Source organism: Podarcis melisellensis, assembly GCF_964234715.1.
Source record: "Podarcis melisellensis genome assembly, chromosome: 14".
Lineage (NCBI taxonomy): Eukaryota > Metazoa > Chordata > Lepidosauria > Squamata > Lacertidae > Podarcis > Podarcis melisellensis.
Genome location: NC_138546.1, coordinates 12,869,704 through 12,893,865, shown reverse-complemented (window position 1 = coordinate 12,893,865; position 24,162 = coordinate 12,869,704). Strand labels below are relative to the sequence as shown.

The 24,162-nt window shown below is 42.2% G+C and overlaps 1 protein-coding gene across 7 annotated transcripts in view; it reads right to left on the bottom strand.

Annotated features, from left to right (window-relative positions):
- DNAH3 (dynein axonemal heavy chain 3) overlaps positions 1–24,162 on the bottom strand; it is a 105,472-nt gene that overhangs the window by 52,010 nt on the left and 29,300 nt on the right. For all 7 annotated transcript variants that reach the window (XM_081888867.1, XM_081888861.1, XM_081888865.1 and 4 more), the window contains exons 13-36: positions 23,604–23,709; positions 22,677–22,855; positions 22,122–22,306; positions 21,401–21,524; positions 20,836–20,989; positions 19,593–19,737; positions 18,914–19,125; positions 18,177–18,268; positions 16,399–16,513; positions 15,183–15,299; positions 13,228–13,407; positions 12,352–12,488; positions 11,094–11,295; positions 9,723–9,815; positions 7,923–8,033; positions 7,508–7,622; positions 6,974–7,172; positions 5,281–5,389; positions 4,539–4,652; positions 3,666–3,842; positions 2,961–3,052; positions 1,927–2,146; positions 1,597–1,731; positions 1,132–1,243 (exon numbers count right to left, since the gene is read on the bottom strand). In XM_081888867.1, coding sequence (XP_081744993.1) covers positions 1,132–1,243; positions 1,597–1,731; positions 1,927–2,146; positions 2,961–3,052; positions 3,666–3,842; positions 4,539–4,652; positions 5,281–5,389; positions 6,974–7,172; positions 7,508–7,622; positions 7,923–8,033; positions 9,723–9,815; positions 11,094–11,295; positions 12,352–12,488; positions 13,228–13,407; positions 15,183–15,299; positions 16,399–16,513; positions 18,177–18,268; positions 18,914–19,125; positions 19,593–19,737; positions 20,836–20,989; positions 21,401–21,524; positions 22,122–22,306; positions 22,677–22,855; positions 23,604–23,709 — 3,425 coding nt within the window. The remainder of the gene's footprint in view (positions 1–1,131; positions 1,244–1,596; positions 1,732–1,926; positions 2,147–2,960; positions 3,053–3,665; positions 3,843–4,538; positions 4,653–5,280; positions 5,390–6,973; positions 7,173–7,507; positions 7,623–7,922; positions 8,034–9,722; positions 9,816–11,093; positions 11,296–12,351; positions 12,489–13,227; positions 13,408–15,182; positions 15,300–16,398; positions 16,514–18,176; positions 18,269–18,913; positions 19,126–19,592; positions 19,738–20,835; positions 20,990–21,400; positions 21,525–22,121; positions 22,307–22,676; positions 22,856–23,603; positions 23,710–24,162) is intronic.

Genomic DNA, 24,162 nt, shown 5'->3' with positions numbered 1-24,162 from the left:
GTTATGTTCATTAACTTCAGTGGAACTACTCTGGGCAGGAACAACCAGGTTTGTACCACTTAATAGGTGAACATCATTTTCAGTGCCTCCTTGAAGTACAGAGAGGAGAAAAAACAACACTCAGTCTAAGCATACACTATGCCACAGAAGAAGTGACAAAGACAAGGAAGAAAGAGAAAAAGAAAGTAGATGGGTTAAGTTCAGATGGCAGGCTGAGAAAACAATTTTTGAGAGTTTCAAGGGGAACTAGTCCAACATTTTCAGAACACTGGGAACAAAAGATGGCTTTGGCTTAATAAAATGTGTAAGTAGTTTTACTGCTTATTCAACTCAAGGTTTGGATCAAATAAGACATGTTTCTGCCAGTGCAACCTTCAATCTTTCTTCCAGACAATTGAAATTCTCTGTTGTGTAGAGTGGAAACAACAGCATTAGCAATTTTCCATTCTTGTACCTATAACCTTCCTCTGTTCTCCAACAATAGGCAATTTGGGGGGAAAAGTGCTCAAGAGGTAAGTTTTCTCTTTCAAGATCAGCCTTGCTATACAGCCTTGCTATACGGCCTTGCTTCCTGTAAAATGTCTCAAAGCAATTTAACAATTAAAACATCAGAAATAAAAACCTATATGAAAAGATTTCATATTTTAAAAACAAAAAATAATTTTGTGCACAGAAAAATAACTTCTCATCCAGCACAGATACAGACTGGGATGAGTATCTCAATTTAAAAAGGCTTCTTGAAATGGGAAGGTGTCAAAAGATAATAGATAGGTGGCATCTGTACGTGGTGGGGGGTTCCAAACTTTGGCCACTACAACACTGAAGACCCAGATTCTATATCTTATAGAGTGGACCTCCTAATGATATGGTGTCTGCTGGAGGCCATCTTCTATAGAGCACAGTGATTGATTGGATACATAATGGGTGATGTAATATTTTAAGTAGTTTGGTCCCAAGATGTAAGGGGGCTTTGTACCAGCACCATGAATTTAGCCTGATAGCTAATTGGCAGGTAATAACTAGCTGCAGTCCAAAACATCTGGAGGGCACCAGACTGGGGAAAGAGAAGATGAAGTTAAAGTTCTTTTTTAAATTAAGAAGGCATTGGACAGAATTAAATTTGATATGTACCTTGGCTCAGATCCCCAAGGGCCATAGCAAGCACTTTGTAGGCATAGGTTTTTCCTCCCATCGGCTCCCCGACAATCATATAGCCATGACGAACCATCATCATTTCATAAATCTGTGCCAATGAAGTAAGTGTTGTCAAAAATACATTGCGTAGATGAAGTTTTCTGCCTTATAAGGGCATCAGAAATCCACAGAAGTGTGAAGACATGAATATATTCAAAAAAAAATAATCCTCAAAGCACTTTGAGACACGCTCAGCATTGTTTCATAGGCACTGTGCAAATATGAAAGGTTTAGCCTTAAGTCAAGAAACTAAAAAAGGGAAATCAATAAAGCCTAAGGTTGCTCAGTAACAAAGACAGATTAGTGGCTCCACCCACCAAAGTTGGCCGGCAATTGAGGGAGGGGTAAAGGATCTGTCCTACATATACATTTCCAGTGTGCAAATATTCAAACTAAAGAAACCTGAATAATTTTCCCAATAAACCATGGAACTGGTTGAAGATTAATTTTTGCGATATTGTTATTCAGTGCCTGGATGAAGAGATCATAATCTGGTCGAGGTAGAATCACTCCAGGAAATAAATCAGATATGATTCCCTGTGAAATGAAAGAAGAAAAAACAACAATATGCAATTTAAGAGCAGGAACTTCTGGTTGTACACAAACATGATTCAAGCTGTTCTAAGCAAATGAAAATAATCTTTCTACTTAGTTAATCATAACACTGTCATCAACATCATGCAGAAACATTTCATGTTTTCAGTATCTAAATGACTTCATCCATTAACCTACCTGAAACAGAGGGACATCTTGTGCCAAGAATTTAGCTAAGTTAACATCCAGTAAAGCCCTGAGCAGCAAGACACTTTCATTTTCATCTGGGTACTTCAGTTTTAAGTTTCCTGCTGCTGTCAGGACCGATTTTACAGCACGCATCCCATAGTCGTAATGATGCTGCGATGATAACTGTTCAGAGCAAAGACGATAGGTAGCAACAATCTTCTGGGCAAGACTGTGAAAGATTATACAACATGTTACAATTTATGGACAGCAAACACAATGGAGAAAAGAGGATAAAATGTCTACATCATGTATAAATATGTGAATAATGAAAACAGATATCACCAAGTAAGTTTATAAAAGATTAAGTGACAAATCAAATGACAGGCAGTGGCGTAGTGTGGGGGGTGCAGGGGGGGCAGGCCGCACCGGGCGCAACATCTGGGGGGCGCGCTTGCACTCGCAGCTCTCTGCCCCTACTAAAATCCATGGGTTAGGGGGTGCAAATTACTTGCCTTGCCCCGGGTGCTGACAACCCACGCTACGCCACTGATGACAGGTTTTTCCTCTTACTCAGGGGATGCTATTGGTGGGTAGTTTTCCCCCCCTAGAAAAATAGGTGTCGGTACTCATCATGAAGTTGTTGCAGTATGTGCCACACTTTTTAACAAGAAAAAAAGAGGTGCTGGTACCCTTGAGAGCTGCATACCCTTGAGGACCCCCTGGGGAAAAAACAGAGCACTGGGTGGGTAGGACAATCTAAACTCCCAGCCTGGCAGCAGTGGGGCATGTTGGGAGTGGTGGAGCCACCTCTTTTTATACTGTAATTTTATGTTGTGAACTGCCCTGAGATCTACAGGTATAGAGCAGTATACAAATGTAATTAATAATAATAATAATAATCTGAGAAATAAAATATAGGAAAGTGTTTATGAGAAAAGACTTAGATATGGCAAGACTCCAAGAGGACTTCTGTTGCTCATATACCTTCCACACACACCCAAGTGAAACTTTCCTGTATAATACCTGAAAACCAACTAACTTACCTTCGGGAGTCAAGGAATCCCATTGAATAAAGTGAAATTTCACCAATCAAAGCATAATCTGGAACCATCATGGCTACAGTACGGAATAAAGCCTGAGGAACAGAAAGCGGGGGGAAATAAATAATCAATATACAATGTATTCTCAAAACAAAAAGCAATAGGTAAGGTTGTTGTCCAAGGATGTTGTGCTTCAGTGAGCCTATGACTTCAGAAACAATTAGCTAAGGAATAAGAACTAGGATTGCCAGGAACTGTCTAGCAGTAGAGGAGGAATATAGTTTAAATGGATTTATGCACAGAATGTGGCAGTTTTGAACAGAGGCAGGCATGCAGATCTCTACACGTGGAGGCTTCCCTTCTGGAACTTTGACTGCATAGAGTTCCAGAACTTAGGAAAGCCTCCGCACATGGGCATTTGGGGTGGGGCCAGGTAGAGTCATGTGTCAAAAGGAGCCGCCCCTTTCTATACCCTTCACATGCTTTTGTCAGAGCAACACCTATGATCCCTGGGAGCTATCCCAGGTTCTGAAACCTAACTCTTACATTTTCCTTTGAATTGTGCTTTTATGTCAGTTACCATCTCCCTCATACTGTTTCCTCATCCAGACTACCTATTTTTTCCTCACTGCCTGTTCCAGGTTATATTCTTCTGGTCTTGCCCAGCAACCCACGGATGTTTCGCTTTCCCAGTGTATAAAAATTCACCTTCAAGTTATCAGGAAGTTCTGCCCGTCCAGCATATCCAGGATTCATAGTGATGAATACTGCACAGGTTGGATTAAGTGAAATCTCCGTGCCTTCAAAGATAAATGTTCTCAGCTTTCGAATAATAGCCTGCTGAATACTGAGGATCTGCTGTGCCACTACAGAGAGAACCTCAACCTAACAACAAAATAAAGAAAATAATACTTCAGATTTAAAACATGCATTTTAAACCAATGTAAAGGGACCGCTAAATGTGACCTGAACAATGTGTTGGGGCAGTGTTTATCAAACTTGCGCCCCACAACTCCCATCACCCCTAGGTAGCAGGACCAGTGGTCAGGGATGATGGCAGTTATAGTCCAACTACAGCTGGAGACTCAAGTTTGAGAAACACTGTGTTAGGGCTGAGCTGAAATAGTGTGATAAATAAATGAGAACCGGCTATAGCCAGAAATTTTACAGATAAATGCCTCATACTGATAATTGGTGGCTTAGCGTTGACTAGCAATAGATCTCCAGGGTTTCATTGTTCCAATCAGCCATCCATGTCTTCTTCAACACTTCTTTCCATTCCATCTCCCATAATAGTCAGGCTGCATTCTGTGGCTACTGAACAGGCTTAGTTCTCCCTGGGCAATTTCAGATATTTCCCCTTCCCCTTAGGCTTCTCTCTCTCTCTCTCTCTCTCTCTCTCTCTCTCTCTCTCTCTCTCTCTCTCTCTCTCTCTCTCTCTTTCTCTCTTTTTAAGTATTTTAGCAAACCTTGGGATTCTCCAAGCCTGTTTATATCTCCCCCATATGAGGGTGGTACTGTTTTGGTTACAGAAGTGACATCACTCATAGTCTAAGCACCGGAAATAGAGGAAGTCATTACCTCAATTCTGTTGAACTCATCAAAGCAGGCCCAAGCTCCAGCCTGTGCCAGTCCTTTAAAGAATTTCCCCATGGCTTTGTAATCGAGACCGTCAGAGCAATTGAAGACAACACACTAAAACAAATGACATAATATATTGTTCAAAGTTGCTGCAAATTTTTACTTAACAATAATAACATTGCCAACCACTTAATTTTCTTCCAGGAGTGGCTCCTGCATCTGTAACAATTGTGCAATGAGCAGGAATTCAGCAGGTGAAGGTTTTGCCATCACTGCACGAAATGGAAAGCACACTACAAACAAAACATGATTGTGCAATAGTAAACTGGGGTTCTCTACATTATGGGTGACGAATCTGTGGCACATTTTTGGGTCCCAGGCAAGATCGCAGCCCTGAGAAAGCATTTTTTCTGTGGCGAGAGCATGGCGCAAGAGCACGACACACAAAATGGCCGCCAAAATCTCATGTGAAAAAAAATAGGATGGCCCATTCTTTCCAGGATACGTGTGTGTGTGTGGAGGGGGTGTTATATATTCACCACAGAGACTTGTGGGATGTGCATACGAATTAATAGGAATAAATACAAGACCTGTCCTATTTCTTCTTCAGGTATTCATGAACTTTTGATTCACAGCTTCAGCAAACAAAGATGATTCCTCAAACTTACTTTTAGAGAGAAAGAGAGGGAGGGATGGAGGGGGGGGGGAAACATAGATATCAGCAAAAAGATTATTTTGTTACCTGCTTAGCCAGTGCTTTTGCTAAATCTTTGGTGGTTTCAGTTTTGCCAGTTCCCGCAGGTCCTTCTGGAGCACCGCCCAGGTTTAGTTTCAAAGCTCCCATTAATGTTCTAAGAAACAGAAAAGAGGGGAATTAGCACAGTATATATCTTTTAAAAAATAGTATACCAGGGTGGTGAAATCTGTGGCCGTCCTAATACTGCTAGAGTAGAACTCCCATCCTCCCTGATGATTACCCCTGCTGGAAGCTTGAGCTGCCAGGAGTTAGAATCTGCATCTATGCACACACATGCACTAGGTACAAATTAGGACATCCTCATTCTCCATGGACTTTGGTGATTATCTGCCGAGTCCCACAATGCTAAGACACTGGCTCTTAACGTATGGGTGGGTTTACATATTTTTGCTTTGCAAGTCATAAGAATTTAAAGAATTTTAATATTCTCACCCTCTCAGTATAGTCAAATGGCCAAAGTTAAACAGAACAAGTTCAAACATTGTTCATTCCTCAATGAAATATTATACTTTTTGGAACACCCAGTGTTTTCAGAAAAGGGAAGTATGCAAATCTGTGAGCTTGCATGCAGTTGCTGAGAGGAGCAAGAATCTCCCCATGACATTTGCCCTGCCCCAACCCAAATACCACACATGTTTTAGGATATGACAATGGCCGGATGGATTAATGGAACATTCAGCCAAGAACTGGGCACAGCTCTCTAGTTTCTTATGTAGGTAAAAGGTAAAGGTAAAGGTACCCCTGCCCGTACGGGCCAGTCTTGCCAGACTCTGGGGTTGTGCGCCCATCTCACTCAAGAGGCCAGGGGCCAGCGCTGTCCGAAGACACTTCCGGGTCACGTGGCCAGCGTGACATCGCTGCTCTGGCGAGCCAGAGCTGCACACGGAAACGCCGTTTACCTTCCCGCTAGAAAGCGGTCCCTATTTATCTACTTGCACCCGAGGGTGCTTTCGAACTGCTAGGTTGGCAGGCGCTGGGACCGAGCAACGGGAGCGCACCCCGCCGCGGGGATTCGAACCGCCGACCTTTCGATCGGCAAGCCCTAGGCGCTGAGGCTTTTACCCACAGCACCACCCGCGTCCCCCTTATGTAGGTAGCCTTGCTTTTTAAAAACCTCTAGCACTGGATCCTACGGTCCTGAGGTTCAAGTGGTATTTATTTGGGATCAAACTTTTAGAGTGGAAGGCCCTGCCCTGTGAAACTCCCTGCTAGCAGAGGTTTGACCATAATTATTCCTGCCTTCTTTTAGACACCTTCTAAAAATAGTGTTATTCAGACAGGCCTTTGCAATGTGACTCTTTTTTTTTTAAAAAAAGCCACTGTTTACTGATGTTTTTACTGATGATATAGTAATTTTATATGCTGTGTTCCATCTTGCTGTATTTTTAGGAAAGTGTGGTCTATTTATCTATCTATGTATCATTTAATCAATCACCTGGGACTTCATATGTGTAAGCCAAGGTAGCCAGTGCTTTGTCTTCCAGATGTTGCTGGACTCCAGATCTCTTCATACCTGACCACTAGCCATGCTGGATGGCAATAAGGGGAACTGGAGTCCCATAACATCTGGAGGGCCACAGGTTCACCACTCCTAACCTATATCCTGCTGACATTCCAGTTCTGAGCATGACTTGTGAACAAAAAACACAAACATTAAAAAAGCGGGGAGGGGTGTTACCTATAGCATCGGTCGGTCAGCGGCGTTATCACCAAACGAAGGGAGTTGCCCAGGTACTCATAGCCATATCTGGCTTCAGTTGTAATCATTCGGACCATCACTTCTCCCTCTTCCCAGTAATATCTCAGCTGAGAAATCCACTGGAAATCATTCAGATCTGAAATTTTGTCTTCAGACAGTTTTGCAACAACATCCCGTGCTGCAGGAACAAAGATATTTTGTCAAATGGACCAGTACACTTATGCCAAACATTGAGCTTCAACTCCTGTATGAAAACCTGAAAAAACCACTGCCAGTCATCATAGATAGTGCTAAGCTAGGGGTATCAATGGGCGGATTATTCAGTTGAAGGCAACTTCATCTGAGAAGTGGGGGCAGGGAGGTGCTTGCATTTTTGAGACCCCCTTCCATTTTTCTAATACTCATTCCATTTCTAACCCTAGCTCCCTTTCCATCTCGTGACTTTCACTGGAATGGGCATTTCAATTTCTTATGTATCCTGCTGTTCTCCCACTTCCCGGCCTTGCCATTTACCATGCACATCAATAACTGTGAGGGCTCCCAGGGTGAGCCGGGCCCCGCCTGACAGCTTCCCTCTGACCAGTTCAACAATTTCTCCAATCTGTTTGTTGCTTTTCTCCAAAAATGCCTGCAGGGGGGGAAAGGAGGTTATTATTACCAACAGGTAGGACTTGAAGACCATGTTGCAGTGTTTCCCCAACCGCTAAGGGGATTGTCCCTGATTATTTATCATTTAAATAATTTTAGCCTGCTCTTCAGCTGATAAAGGCTTCCAGAGCTGCTTCCAGATCAATGCAATACAAGTCAATCTCTATCTGCCCAATAAAGTATTTTAACAATATATAGAGGGTTGTCTATGTCCTCTTCCGAGCAGACCCACTGAAATTAATGGACCAGTGTTACAGCAATCCCCTCCCCCAAATCTTACAGGTAGAGTTTTTCCTTGTATGGCTTCTGATACTTCTTTTGTCCAGAAGATGGATGATACACAGATAACTACTTGTCCTGGCCACTGCAGCACCCACTTATTCCGGGGAACCTTTAAAAACAAAGTGAATAACATTAGACTGCCATGGCCAACTAGGGCTCTGAGATTTTAATATAAAGGGAAAACTATGGTTCTAAATGGGAGGATGAAATGTTTTCCAAAACTTCCCTGATCTACAATGTGATATTTGTTTCATTTTATTTGCTGCTTGAATAATACCAGCAGTCTCTATGTGACATTCAACAAATTTAAACATGCGCATGTAAAAAGAAACCAACATAAAGGATTAACATTATAATATGAATAAAGGGGAAGTCCTGACTCCATAGAGCAGTGTTTCCCAATTAGCTAATTACTGAGGACCCCCTACTTTTGAATCTTTTTATAACTCCATGGTAGTTATCTGTGCAAAGCATTTTTTTGAAGAAAATGTGGGGAGGACCCTCATAACCAAAGGATTTTAGGTATACTAAAAAGACCATAAAATTTGTGATATTACCACAAATTGCCTATCCCCAGACAGTAGGAAAAACTTGTCTCCATTGCTCCACTACAACTGAAAGCAATTGTGTCCCTAACTTGCAAGTGTTCTATATGCAGAAGGGTTTTTTTAAAAAAAAAAATTGAGAGAGTATTCAAACATGCTATTCCTTACTTGTAATCTGTGATGGTACATCTAAACAAAACTTGCAGCATATGGTTCTGCTAACTGAGGGATCTTGCATCTTCAAGACATAGGTGAAGGCTTGGTCAGGGCTTGATAAAGTATTGGGGAAGGGATCCCTTACATTTTTTAATGATAAGCATGTGAACCTGCCCCAGGGAGTAAGTCATTTGTGCTCTCGCTCTCTCTGCTCCCTCCAATCACAAGAGCCCAAAGAAACTGTGTCAGAGGTTTTTTTTTGCCCAATCCCAGCTCACTTGCCATCCAGCAACTCTTTCACAAGTTTCCCCCGTGCCAGCAAGCAAGCAGAGGCTGGGTGATCAGTGGATCATCATTGCGGCTTTCACCGTACAATTAAAGAGATAAGTGAGTTCCTGGCAGAAGATGGTACCGTGGGCCCCCTGGGTGTGTTCCACGGACCCCTATTTGGGAACCACTGCCATAGAGGGTAGCCATGTGCTCTACTTTATGGAAAACAGGGTATCCAGTCCGATGTCTAGATTAAGGATAAAGAGCTATAAGAAGGGAAAACCTTGAAGCTGCCCGTGCACAATTAGTACCCAGAGAGCAGGTTGAATACACCACACTGTGCTGAGATGTATTTCTATGCAGCTTATAGTAATTACTTCCAAATTTGAATCTATACGTATGCAATATGCAAATCGCTTCTTATGATGCACTCTCTTTTAGCCTCCACTAACTATACTTTAAATTAGGATGGAAAGAAGCTAGTTTCCTTAGATCTTTAGGTGATTTGCACTAGATCAGGGAGTTTCTGGCTCTCAATCTCTGAAGAGTGAATGAAAAGACAGACACACATACTCCCAAATTAGGCTGCTGAAATGACGAAACCTGCCAGGAATACATTTTAATGGGAAAAGGCCATAAGTTCAACTCTGATATGGGGTGGGACTTACCTGCCCCCCACCTCAATATTTTATTCAAGTTGGCACTGCTGCTTCTTATCAATGGACCACTTAAACTACTACTGTAAACCTGAATTTCAGTTCAATCAAGTTCATGGGACTTAAGATACCTTAAGTACAACTGTGTCATTGAAAATCATTGCTTATTACCTGATCATATCCTTCGATGCCCCTTTCTATGACTTTTCTGATACTGGACAGCATCATGTTTTCTACTTGTGACAGCCACTTCTCAACCATGCCCTTAGGAAAAAAGATAAATGTGAAAATGAAGGCTCTATGAACCCAAAACCATACCATGATTGAATGAGAACTTTCACAATGAAAAAGTCCAAACTCTGGAGAGGAATCATTTATGTGGTTCGTTTCAAAGGGCTGGCACAGAACAGGTTCCGTGCAGTAACTCATACATTCATTGTTAATAAGATTTTAATTGGAAATGCCCTCAATGAAAAGGAATCTATGCTTCTAGGCAATATATATATGAGACATATTACATGTCGTACAGGTCAGAGGCCAGCCTGGAGGGACCTCATCTGAGGAAGAGGAGTGGGACTATGCAGAGACCTCCAGTGCCACTGGAGAGCTTGAAGAGCCTGCTATTACAATCTATCAGCCTGAGATACTGAGCACCAAATACATCTTCTCCCCCAAAGTCCCACATACCAAGCTTGGACACCTTGATCCCAGGCTCTCCCCTTTCACCTCCAGTTTTCACGCCCTGGAGCAGAGATGGCATTAGTCCCAGCAAGAAGTCCAGCACTAGCGGAACAGCGCTTGCCTGCCAAGCAGAGGGCTTTGCTACTAGGGATACTTTGGGAGGAAGGAACAGCCAGAGAAGGACCAGGTGTGCACCAGGACACAGCAGATGACCAGGAAGAGTGAGTAGTCTCCCCCAATGCTCTCCTGGAATACAGCTTCCTACTGCACTCGCATGGGCAGCTTCAACTCTGCCTAGGAATGGGTGAATTGATTTTGGTTTCTCTCAGTTTCCCATTTTCCTTCAGTCTTCAGTTCTCCACATTTCATGTCAGTTGTTTAAGTTGTCATTAAAATTTGTTAAGCATTCTTCAATGGAATTTTGCCCAACAAACACATTTCCACAAACAAGTCACCCTAATAAAATGTATTTCCACCCACTAATATATGCATTTCTTTGCATTTTACCTAACATATGCATATTTGTACACATTACTTGGTTGAAGAACTGCACAGCAAAATTCAGATAAATGCTAATTTAGAAGGGTGGCTATGATTCAGTTTGCTTATTGTTTCAGAAAGTATGAATTATGTAGGTTCACTTTAAAATGCAAACTGAATAGAGTTTCTTTCTCATTCCTAGTCCTGGTTTGCCCTGCTCCAAGATAAAGAGAATTGATGGTGGACAAAAGGACTATTTTCAATGCTCTTCACTTTTTCATCTAAAAACTGGCATCTTCCATTGAGCTTATACCCCAATAAGCACATTGCTAAGGCCAAGCTATCAAATAGAAAAACAAGAAAATTCTATGCAAAGGTTACTTTGGCTTGTGCTGGGTAGATTGTCTTGATAAAAGGTACAATTTCCTTCTCTGAGCTGATCATGCCTATAATCTCCATGTTCTCCGTAAAGTCTAGTTTTGCGATTCCCTCAAAGCACTTTTTCAAGTGTGGCTGCACTCGGAGAGGATCTTTGGTTTCGGACAAAATCTCCAGCAACTCGTCATTAGAAAGGAAGAAGAATCTGTTCAAAATAGGGTTGTTGTTTTTAACATCCATGCATTAATTTTCATGACACAGAAGTCACACAGCTTGGTGGTCATCACTTCATTGGCCCGTGACCTAAATGGGGAGGGGCCACCGCTCAGCAGAATAACATTTATGCCAAATACAGGGAGTCCCATCTCCCATATCTGCTCTTTCAGTTAAAAGAATCTCAGCAGGTAGGTGTGGAGCTTTTTTTTCAAACCAAGGGCTGCATTCTCTTCTAGGCAACCTTGGGGGATGGGGATGTGCCAATGGTGGGTGAGGCAAAACAACTCATGCAAATGTTACCTTAGTACAAAAGGATAGTTTCTACACACTTTCATAGACCCACCTCTGCCTTCCATCTAGGCAAGCGAGAGGCATTCTCAGAGTTCAATAATACTTTGCAGCCAGACAAAAACACTCAAGGAGAGTGGGAAGATGGCTAATTAGAGCTGGAGCTGGGAAGAGGGTGTGTGGCCTGGGGTAAGTCTTAAGAAGAGAGAAGCTTATCTCTTGTATGACGATAAGCTTAGCAAATGTGCAGGCAGCATCTTACTACAACTCAAAATCCAGAGGAGATTTCTGCATCTCCTCTTGATTTTTATGACCACTGTTTGCTCCCTAAGGTCTTTATCTGGCCAAATTTATCACAGCACCACTACTCAGGAGGAAATGCTGCTGTGAAAATTAGGATGCTGGACTAGCTAGGCCTTTGGATGGATCCAGTAGGGTTCTGGTTGTTTAAATCTGGTTAATTTGACTGCTCAGTGTAATGTCTATGGCAGATCCATTCCTTCATCCAGACCACCATTCCAGAATACTCTTGCCTAAGCAAGAGTGAGCAAGAGTTTGCAACAGTGAGCGAGGAAAGCTCCCTGAAATAAGCCTCTTCCTTTAATAGCCATAGCCTCGGTCCAGCTTCTTATTTCTAAGAGTCCCAGGCCTCTGAACTCAATGCTTCCTGTGTAGTCAATGTGCCATGTGTATCCACAAAGCTAATTTCTTAATGAGAATCGATTTGCTTTAAATTGAAATTTGCTAATGAGCCCACCTTGGGAAAAATAACCTTTTCTTTTCCAAGTAAGTATTCAGACCCTTCTGGATGTCTTCTAAAAGCATATTTGCTTCTTGAAGTCTGTCCAACATCTTTGGTTGCTCAGTGGCGATCAGGACTCTGGTGTCTTTCACCTATTTTTTTTTTAAAGCATACAATAGTAAAGAAGCTGAGCCCCCATAGGCTCCTCATCTTTGATACAAAGCATCATTTGCAGCTAGGACTCAATCAGAACACGTTTAGCACACCTAGCGATTTGCCCATGGTTCTACGAGATTTGTAGCTGACCATCTCGATTCTCTTGCATTTTGGGCCCATACTGAATTCCTGTGTTTGCCTGCAGGTATCTTACTGGACGGTTCTCTTTGAACCTGGTTCCTGCTACCACTGGCTGGACCACATATCTCTCAGGATGTTTGTGGGCTCTGTCAGTTCAAAACAGAACACTTTGGGAGGGAGAAGACTGCCTGCCATGTTGATAGCCTTGCCAAGGCTCATTTAAACTACTCTATGAGACAGATTAGACTGAGCAGAAGTGACTCGAGAGTAAACTGAGCTGAGCAAGGGATGTGAATCCAGTCTCTATGCAACACTGGAACTGTGCTACATCACACAGCTGCCACTGTACCAAACAGGTATGGTATGCTGTGTAAGAACTCCCAACCATTATGTCTGCTAAAGCCCAACCACTGTTGGTGAGCAACAACCTGGCTTAAAACTATTGCAATCTTTCTTTTACAGGGAAAGTGAAATGCCATATCACCCCATGTGATATGTTCATACTGTAGGGGGTTGGACTAGATGACACTGTGGGTCCCTTCCGCCTATACAATTTTTGTGTGTGCAGAATCCCAAGTACAACTGTCTACTTACTGCTTGCACCATGATGTCCTTCCAGTACATGTCCACTATTCCAAACTTCCTCCCCTCCTCTGGCATTTGAGCAATAATGTCCTCAGAGCTGAATATGGGTTCCAGATAAAGCCATGTTGCCTGGCATTTTAACCAATTGTCTAAAATTTCCTGCATCAGAACAAGCTTCTCCTCCCACCTCTGTAAAGAGATCAATGTAAAGGTCTTCAAGGCACTATTTTTAATTCTCACTCAGCAGACTTGAGGCAACATTAAATAACAGGCTTCATTCCCCCTCCCTCCTTTCATCTCTCCTGTTGTAGCAGTGTACCTACAAAACTGCACGCTGTTGTAACATTCCTCCCCTCCCCAAAATGATTAACAGTGCTTCTCAAACTTGTTTTTCAAATATCATTTGGAAATAGTTTTTCTATAAAAGATCAACCACCCTCCCTAAAAAAAGTTTATAAAATCGACCCTCAGCAATGACATTTGAGAATGTGTCCTTGCTAAAGTGGTCAGTTTAAACATAAGCCCATTTTTTTCTATATTTGCATTTTTTTTATTGGGATATAAGATTCCAATTTATCTCTCCAGTAAACCAATCCCCAGAACTACTGTTTGGAAGTTGTCAAAGCCTTTCATAAGTTGTAGTGCCAGATTTGTATTTTGCAGACTACCTATCCTGTTCACACACAGGGTGAATCTCAGCTGGAAAGATAGGAACAAAGCAATTCTGGAGAAGGAAAGAGAGAGATCTTGTGTTAAGGGTGAGGAAGCACTAACAAGCTGTCAGAGTTAAAGGTAACGCTTCAGCCCATGATCAAATATTAATAGGAAAAGCCCTTTGGACTCTTGGTTGGAGCAGCCCTTTGACAATCCATTATTTTTCGCTCCTCCTTTCATCAGTAAGTCACATTGGGAGGCCTCAAATTCAACCAAGAACATAAATCACACTAAACAGCAGGGAAAATCACCAAAAACAATACTCAAAATTGTGTGGATTTCATAAATGTCAAGCGGCTACAGACAGGTTCTGTAATGCAGGTACCAGAGTACAGTTGCAGAGTGGTAGTCAGTTAAGTTTTACTCAAAAGACCTGTTAAAATTATATTCACTATTTTCAGCGGGTCTTCTCTGAATACCTCAAGCTGCAATCCTAACCCTGTCTATTCAGAAGTAAGTCCTACTGAATTCAATGGGGTTTACTCCCAGATAAATGGGGCTAGGCTTACAGCCCGACATACCAACTAACAGACTTTCTAAATGTGTTGACTGCAAAATAATAATAATAATAATAATAATAATAATAATAATAATAATAATAAATTATTTGTACCCCGCCCATCTGGCTGGGTTTCCCCAGCGACTCTGGGCGGCTTCCACAGAGACCGAAAATACACTAAAATGTCACACATTTAAAACTTCCCTGATGTCTTGTGAGTGTCATGTAGTTGTTTAATGCTTTGACATCTGATGGGAGGGCGTTCCACAGGGTGGGCCTCACTACCGAGAAGGCCCTCTGCCTGGTTCCCTGTAGCTTTGCTTCTCGCAATGTAACAGAGAATGTTACAGATTTGTGCTTTCTGCTAAGAGATCTGATGGCTAAGCTTGTTTGGGATAATGTTTTTAAAAAGCACAGAGTGGTAATACAGGTATATTGCAGCAGGAACAGGGGTGTGTTATACAGTTCACCAGTGTGATCTATTATATCCGATGCCGCTGAGCCAGAACTCCCATCATCCCTGACCACTAGCCATGTTGGCTGGGGCTGATGGGAGTTGTACTTCAGCAACATTTGGAGGGCCACAGATTCTCCACCCTGGCTTTAGATGTAGTGTAGAATGCAGATTCCTGTGTCCCATCTTCCCAATAAGCAAGCTGCTCACCCCATCCAAATACGTCATGGGGATGTTCTTATGCTAATGCATTGCATGGAGGCGCACAGAAACACAGACAACCCTGTTTCTCCTTACCCGGCATTCACCCTCTATCGGTTTGATGAATGGAGAACCACACATTGTCTGGGTCTTGACAATGTGATCATCCAGCAGAAGCTGGATGTCATCGATTGCAGACAGAATGCTGGTGTCCTGCAAAGAAGCCACACTTAGTTGAGGTAACTTATTTAAACCCCATTATCACTGTGTTAAGCACAAGTGGGGCCTGTAGCAATATGTTGTTCCTGGACACACCTTGAAGCACTCCACTCCCTCTTTGCTACTCCTAGTTTGAATACCAGTTGCTGGGAATCACCAGTGAACGCTGTTGAGGTCCTGGTTTGGGGCTTCCCATTGGGGCATCTGGTTGGCCCCTTTGAGAACAGCATGGTAGACCATTGGCCTGACCCAGCAGGTTCTTCCAATGTTCTTATGACTATATAAGCAACCACACTCACAGCTCGAACATCAGAAATAGATGGAATGATTATACACGCAATCCTATTCTTCCCCATATGACTCTTGCTGCCAGGTTTACATTTTTTGTGTTATCACATGTGGGTAACCTGCTCTTTCCCCATGTACCATATATTACAGGAATGCATGGTGCTGGTGTAGAGAATCTCCAGTCAATACAAACCATAATAGGCATACAAATAGCAGCCTCCTGTATTCAGCGCTGTTACATGGAAGTGGTTATCACAAACCAACCAACCAACCAAAACACCATCTTGGGGCATATCTTGCTCCAACAGGCACTATGGTCAGACTGGCAATGGGCAGCAGCCTCAGGTGATTGAGGAGCCAGCTGTGAGCCAGGCCAATGGTCAGAACTAATTAGTAATGCAGGACTGAAGGACAAGCCAGGGACTAAAGAGCAAGCCAGGACTGGAGGACAAACCAGAAAGCAGGACTGAAGAAAAAGCCAAGTGCCAGGGCCAAAGAATACAGGTACATGCCAGCGGTCAGGAAGACCTTATGGTTCAGTCAAGGCTCAGCTGGAAAAGGAAGCTCTTTTGGATTCCCTCTTGCCCATGAAGACCCAGTGGCCTGCTTGGGTGGGTGCAGTCTAAGGAAGCTGCCACCTCCAGTTCACTGGTTCACCACTGGAGCAGCAACACACAGATTCCAGCAGCTCTGGACAGCTGCTGTTCAACCAGAAACAAACCCACTGATGCTCAGTAAAGTAACATAACTGAGAAAATAACTATTGTCCCAAGCACAGTTGCTCGATCGCAGAAAATGTACTCACTGTGTCCCTGTATTTTACAAAAGTGAAACAGATATTTGCCCATTCCGATTTCATTTTCTCCATGTTTTTCTCTAGGGAGTACTCCTTGCTAGCTGCTGCTCCAATAGGCTCTAGCCTAAATGAAAATGGGAAATAAAGCAAAGATGTGAGTTTAATATTGGTTTACTCAGTCAAAGCTGCAATTATCTAAAGCCTGGGTGGGGAACCTTTGCTCTTCTAGATGTCACTGAACTACATGGCCTGCCCCCATCAGTGACCAGTGACCAAGTAGGCTGATTGGGAATTGAAGTCTGGAGGGATTTTAATTGACTTAGAGACTCTCATTGTGAGAGTGTGAAGCTGGTTTGAGAAACAACAGAACAGCAGAGTTTTATAACAAAGCACAGGATGCAAATGTATTTTGGATCATGTTGTATGAAGATGGATTAAAAATCCAGCACTGGAATTACAGTGAGTCCACAGCAAATGGAGGTGTGTCCAGAGAAGACGGGCTGTTATCTGGAGAAGCTTTCACCACAGAGAGCTCTCCATGGTGCTGACCCTTAGCTCAAGAAAAAAAATTAGGGAAGTAGTACTTTAAATCGGAGATTTTCAACCTTTTAGGGTCCACGGCTTTCTTGACCAACTACATTCATTCTGTGGCAGCCCTGTGGGTCTCAGGGGCCCAGTTATGTCACCACTTGCCTGCAGAGCTGGCAGGCCCACAACCCTTTTCGAACACCCTCCCTTGTGGAGTGTTTCCTCAGCCTTCCTCTTCTCCCCTCTCCTTTGGAGTCCTCTGGGTAGCCACAGCTGTTGCCCCTAGTCTCTGAGCTTCACCCTCCCTTGCTCCAAAGAGAGATGCCTCCTCACACTGCCCCACAGGGGCATCGAAAGCACCCCCTGGCCAGTCCCAGAGGCACTATTCGCCTGGGGAGCTTGCAGCCAGGGCTCCTACAACAAACAGCCATGCAAGCCTTGGGAGGCAAAGACCCAAGAGACCATCGGAGGCAGGAGGGAAGGAAAGAGGAACAGAGGCAAGTGTTGCCCACGGCACCCCTGACCATCATTCAAGGCACCCCAGGGTGCCATAGCACACTGGTTGAAGACCACTGATTTAGTATCATCAGTAAACTTGACTACCTCACTGCTCACTCCCAAGAAAAAAGAATGGAAGCTTCTGGTGCTAGGAAAAGTTTTCTCTTTCTTTGCCTGACCTACACCTTCCCACACTTGGCTCCTGCTCGAAATAGGGGGTTAATGGGCAAACTATGCATGACATTATATGCATTTCTGCATTTCAAGTGCATGGGGTTTTTTAAAGGTACAAATAGTAAACAACCCTACACATGAGGCCCAGTTCAACAGGACTTACTCCCAAGCAAGAGTGCATAGGATTGTACCCTTAAGCTACAATCCCAAACACACCTACTAATGACACAGTGGGGCTCATTTCTAAGTAAACATACAACAGAACCATGCTGTTAGGCTTTGAGTGCATTTTTTTAGCACAGATGCACACATGTGGGAGCACAATGGGCACAAGAATTGCATGAACTTAGCTCCTTATTGTTCTGGAGCAAGACAAGATGTCTCCCCACATACATTTTTTACTGAAAAGTTCTGATTCGATTCTAAAGAGTTTCCTAATATTCCACAAAAAAATAACTGGGGCAGTGAGCAAAATTGCAAGGCTTTAAACAGTTTCAGGAAATATCAACTAGAAATCAAACTCTAATGTTGTTAATGCATGCAACAAATATTAACCAGATTAAAAGATCTGGGTGTTATTTTCTTACTTATCGATGTATTTTGATAGACCATATTCCAACATGTTCATGAGTGATGTAGTTTCATCAGGTCTTATCTCATATCCAACTATTTCACTTATCTGGGGAAAAAATGGACAAAACACAGAAAAGGGGTTTGTACAGGCATGGCAATACTGGTCCATCTTATGGGCCTGTTGTAAGAATTACTGAAATGCTTACAGGAAACATTACTCTCCATATCCATAACTAAACCTAAATCATAACTGCAGTGAAAAGGACACATGCCAACAACGTGTGTGTTGTATATTACAATGTCCTTTTCTGGGGTTTACAGACTTCATTTGCTTAGCTAATTGTTTCCCATAAAAAATCGCAAAGCAATAGACCTACGACTTGGTGAGGCTTATTTGATATCAACACAAAATGGAACCTTTCGTGTCACCGGCCCTGTCCTGTAGAATGCATCATGACCCCTATTAAGGTCTACACTACAGTTGGCTAATGTGCGTGACATCAATGATAACAATGACACATTCCCTCTGCTCAATCACGTCCATGCCATTTCGGGCATTTGAAGGGGGCTTAATTTTTTTTTAAAGAATAACTTCTTATGAGAGTGACATAAGAAATTCACACTAAAATGCCGATCAATTTTCACAAGGACTTCATATGCAAACTGATGTGCAAATGTGCAGTACTGAACCCAGGACTGGGAATATGAGTAACAGAGAGAAACCATAATCGACAGACTTCCCCATCGCTACCTGTTCCCAATGCCTATCCTTCATCCCTCGATTGCAGGCAATAGAGAGGACAGGAAGATGTTGCTTGAACTTGTCGATCTTAAATTTCACATTCTCCGCTAAACGCTTTGGTCCAGGTTGATCTACTAAAGTCTTTGTCAGTTTGTACATTGTCCGCCACATGGTGGCAACATCTTCACTGATTTCCTCAGCGTTCAGCTGCAGGAGAGGTCCTGCATGTGAAAAAGCAAACAAGCATTTTGTAAATCTCAAAACTCAAGTTTTCTCTGCAAAGATTTACTGGCAGGTATTGAAGGCACTGTAACAAAACCAAAGCCGAAATCAATAACTCCTAGTTAAATACCAAAAGCACTGCCTTAAATAATACATGCCCATGCAAGAATATCTCAGGCTCAGAGATATTCTGCCTCAAGACAGGTGCTGTACACATAGCTGCAGAGAAAAGAAAATGGGAGATTACTTTCTAACAAATGAATATCTAGGTGAGGGCAATTTCATTTTAGAAGTGCCTTCAGATGATATTATTATTATTATCATTATCATTATTATTATTAAATCTTCTACTTTCTGGGAAGGGAGCACACATTTTATTTTCTCTCGTAAAGATCAGTAAACATATTTTTTTTAAGATACACAACTCAGTTGCAAGCAACTTATCTTCGTGCATGAAAAACCTCACCATTCATCCATTCCTCAGACTTCGTATGGAAGTTGTAAGCAGTCACCCAAAGCTGTTCAAAAGGTATTTTGTTTGTGATGATAGTCTGCAGCAGTGGAAACTGGCTTTTCTCTCGTTCCAGTAGCTCCTCTTCCTTATTAATAGCCTGTAACACACACATACACACACATTATTTTAATGATTTGGTGCAGAGCTCTTGGTGTATGTGTGTTTTCAATCCAGCATTACAAAAAGAGCTAAAACAATTTCTTTAGAGAAGGGGGAAATTCAGATCTAAGTCTCCCCACATCATTTCCTTATCAAAATTTGCTACAACATGGTCTGTGCATGCAGAAGAACACTAGAACTCAGGGATATCCAATGCAGCTGAATGTTGGAAGATTCAAGAGAGATAAAAGAAAGCACATCTTCATGCAGTGCATAAACTATGAGACTCCGTCCCACAGGAGGCAGTGATGGCTACCAACTTGGGTGATCTTAAAGGACTGGACAAATTCATGAAGGAGTAGGCTATCAGTGGCTACTAGCCACAATAGTTATGTTTTGCCTCCTCAGCCAGGGGCAGTAATGCTTCTGAATATTAGCCACTGGGGATCACAGGTGGGGGGAGTGCTCTTGCACTCATGTCCTGCAAGGGGGGGGGCTTTTCCCATGGGCATTTGGGTGGCTGCTGTGTGACTAAGATGCTGGACTAGATGGACCATTGGCCTAATCTAGCAGGTTATTCTTAAGTTCCCCTCCCTCTGTTGCTTCACTTGGGTTGAAGTGTGAGCTCCTCAGGACAGAGACCTGCCCTCTTGCACTTTGTGAAGTGTCACAAACTTTTTAGCAATGATAAACATTACTACTGTAAATAATAAAACTATTCAAAGCTGGGTGCTGTGAACACAATTGCGTTGCAGAAAAGACCACCGGTCAACCATTCTCAATACCTTCGGCTGCATAATCGCACTCATTATCAGGCATATTCAGAATAGTAGAGCCATTGAAATCAATAGGCATGACTAGTTTGGATCCAATTATTTTAATGGGTCTACTGTGAATAGTTGGATGCAAACCAGAGGAGCTCACTTCTGCATAGACATGCACAGGCTGGCACTTTAAAATAAATTAAGGCTGCAATCCTAACCTCACTTATCTGGCAGTAAGCCCCACTGAATTCAGTAGGACCTACTATGGAGCAGGTATGGTTAGGATTATGCTAAGGAAGCATTTGCAAATTTAAAGCTACGGAGAGACTAACTTCATATTCAGAAAGAGCAGCGTCCAAATTCTTAGACAACTCATTAAACTTTTCAACGTTGTTCTTCATTTCTTCCATGGTCATGACATCCTTCTTTCGGAAGCTTTCAACTTCTTTGTTATAATTTTCTAGGATAGCCTCAAATTCAGAGCACCTGGTTGTAAGCAAAGACAGCAAAGCATTCACTCATCTTATAACTTGCTCCTCAGTTAAAAACAAAAACAACCCCCCCCAAAAAAAACAGTAAGTGAAGTGAAGAATGAAGTCACTTGGAGGTTTTGTTAGTCTGTTAAAGAAAAGTGGGATATAAAATGCCTAGATTGCATAAATAAACAATGGATAAACTCTGCAAAGCAAAGGGTAAGCAACCTGGCTGCCGAATTCTGCATCAGCTGAAGCTTCCGAACCCTCTTCAAAGGCAGCCCTATGTATAACGCATTGCAGTAATCTACTTGGCTCCCTTTTCCCAATGGTAGGGCTACCAAGGCCCATCTTAATGGCTTGGGAAGGTTCAAATGGGAGGCGGCAGTTGCTGAGGCCACCTCCTCCTAAGTTAGTAACTTACCTTTTGATGAGACAGAGCTCCACATGATCCCGTCTGTTCATCAGCTGATTCCTTGCGGTTTCAAAGATGACCTCAATCTCATCCGGCCAATGCAAAACGGTACTGTTCAGCTTTATATCATCGCCTAGGAAAATGTTATACCTTAAATTAATCTGCACATCTGTTCTGTTCTTGCACTCTGTTCTTGCACTCCTTCGTATGTCATTTTGTGATGCTGCTGCACCAAAAAGCTAACTCAAATAAACTTAAGTTGAAAGCTAACAAAATCTTTGACCAAGCTCTGGTTTTTTAATGCAAGTATTTGTTTTTTATTTATTGCATTTCTATCCCACCTTCCTCTTTAAGGAGTTCGAGGTGGCGTATATGATTCTCCCCCTCCTCAATTAATCATAACAACAGCATTGTGAGGTACTGGCCCAAGGTCACCCAGTAAACTTCCTGGCTGAAGTGGAAAATTGAACTCTGGTCTTCCAGGTCCTAGACCAACACTCTACATTACACCACACTGGCTCTCATTAAATGGCAGATTGAAAGCACCCTATTAGAATAGCCATCCTCCTTTCTCGTGTTCATAGGTGTATGTATCACTTAAAAACAAATAAAGGATCAATTAAAGCTCATGCAATTAATCAACTAAGATTTGTTTAGCTGGGTGACAGTCCTAAGACCAGCCCTTAGCTTGGATTCTTTCTTTGCTGTCTTTTCCTTTTCAAAAACGTACAAGGAAGATCAGCGTAGTCCATCAGGAATTCCAGTCTGTAGATAGCTTCCCTGATTTCACGACGCAACTTAAAGACAGTGACGTCACTGGATTTTTTCAAATAGGCCGTGGTATCAACCAGCTCCTCAGTGGTCATAGGCACATCACTGACTTTGTCTGCAATTATGCTGTACTGGTTGCAAATGCTACAGATGGAAACAGAAGAGGGACATGTTGTTAAACATCTATCACAATGAATGAATTTTTTTATGATATAGTGGTATATAAATATTTGCATAAACAAACAAATGTGTTAGGCAAAGTGGCATACAAAACTGTGTTACATCAGCCAGAATTTCTTGCAGGAGAGAGAGAGAGAGAGATGCATTAAAATGTGTATATTAAGTGAAATCGGTACTAAAATGCTGGTCCATTATCATAAGGACTTCTTAAAAAATATAAGAAGGATGCACAATCTGTTGTGGCAATGTGGAGAACTGAACTTAAAAGGGGGGGGGGACCAAAATGAACAGACCCCCCCCCCATCATGGTCATGTCCCATTTATTTGCACATACCTCTGGTTTACCTCCCTGTTTTCTTCCACTTGGAACTCAATCAGCCTGTCTTTCAGCTTCTGAGTCCGACAGCAAAGATCCTCATTCAGCTTTAATGCGTCAAGGCAGAACAAGGCCAGAGGGACTGTGACGTGCAGGGACGCAATTTCTTTTTTCAGTTTCGTCAAACCATCAATCTTCTGCATATGGAAGACATTGCCATGGTTATATGGTGACAACAACAGTAACAACAATCACATTATCTTAGGCTATTTCAGACATGTTGAAAAAGAGAAAAGAGCAGTCTATAAATGTGTTTCTTTTCTTTTCTTTCTTTCTTTCTTTCTTTCTTTTAATTAGTTTTTATTAATGATTTTCTTGTGTAACAAACAAACAAAGAAAAGCACATACAGTGTCTTTACTTTCAATTTATAGTCTTTTTCACAATTCATTTACATTCAGTATGAGGCACTGTTATTATATGCATTATGTGGTTGGGGAAAAGGAGAGAGGAGAGAGAGGGGGGAGAGAGATGAGGGGAAATTTGATCTTTCATTCTATTGCATGGTATTTGTGTAGGACACTCCCACTGCATGTGTTGATTTCTCTCTATAATGGGACATCCTCTCCAACAGAAGGGCATTAAGTGTCTATTGCACTATCTATGCATCTTGTAGATACCTTTCTCAGGTCCCTTAATAAACTCATTCAGTCCATTGCCAAGAAACCCCATGGTGTTGCTTGTGCTCAAAAGCCATAAGCAAGGTTGTGCCTTTCCCCACAGGCCGGGCTTTCTGCACTCCTGATCTTGCTTGAAAGTGCTGATCCAGAAGTGCAGGTTGACCCCCTTGCAGAGCCATGCCCTTCAAATGAAAAGCTCTCCAGGATAAAGAAATTGCACTGGCTTACATTTGTAATTTAGCTTTTAGTTATGCTATAAGTCATTACCTCCACAAAATCATCCAGATCATGTCTTTTGCTTAAAAACTCAGTCACGTCATTTTCTGCATTGTTATTCAAGAGATCGCTGTACTTCTCGTACACGCTTAAGTATCTTAAACACAAGGGGGGAAAGATAAAAGAAACATAAATTCTCCAGAACAGGATCAATGGTAATGAATATATGTTTTTTAATGTACTTTTATGCCATTATGGAATTCAAAGTGGCATAAATGTGGTTCCCAGGCAGTCACACATTCAGGCACTGACCAGACCCAGATCTGATTTGCTTCAGCAAAATTGTGACCTCATGTGCCTTCAGACCAGTATGAATAACTACGGTATATTTCATGATAATTTTCTCCAAAGCCATTTCCATTGTTGAAATAAAAAATGAAAGAACGTAATGTCTGGGAAATCTACTATACATTTTGGAAATTTGTTCAGGTTTTTCCCTGCTCAATATGCATTTGGATGCTTCTTAAGATACTGAGACAGATTTTGGTTCCCGAGATCAAGGAGCAGGTTTTCAACTATTTGATCGAGAAAACTACCAGCATATGCTTAC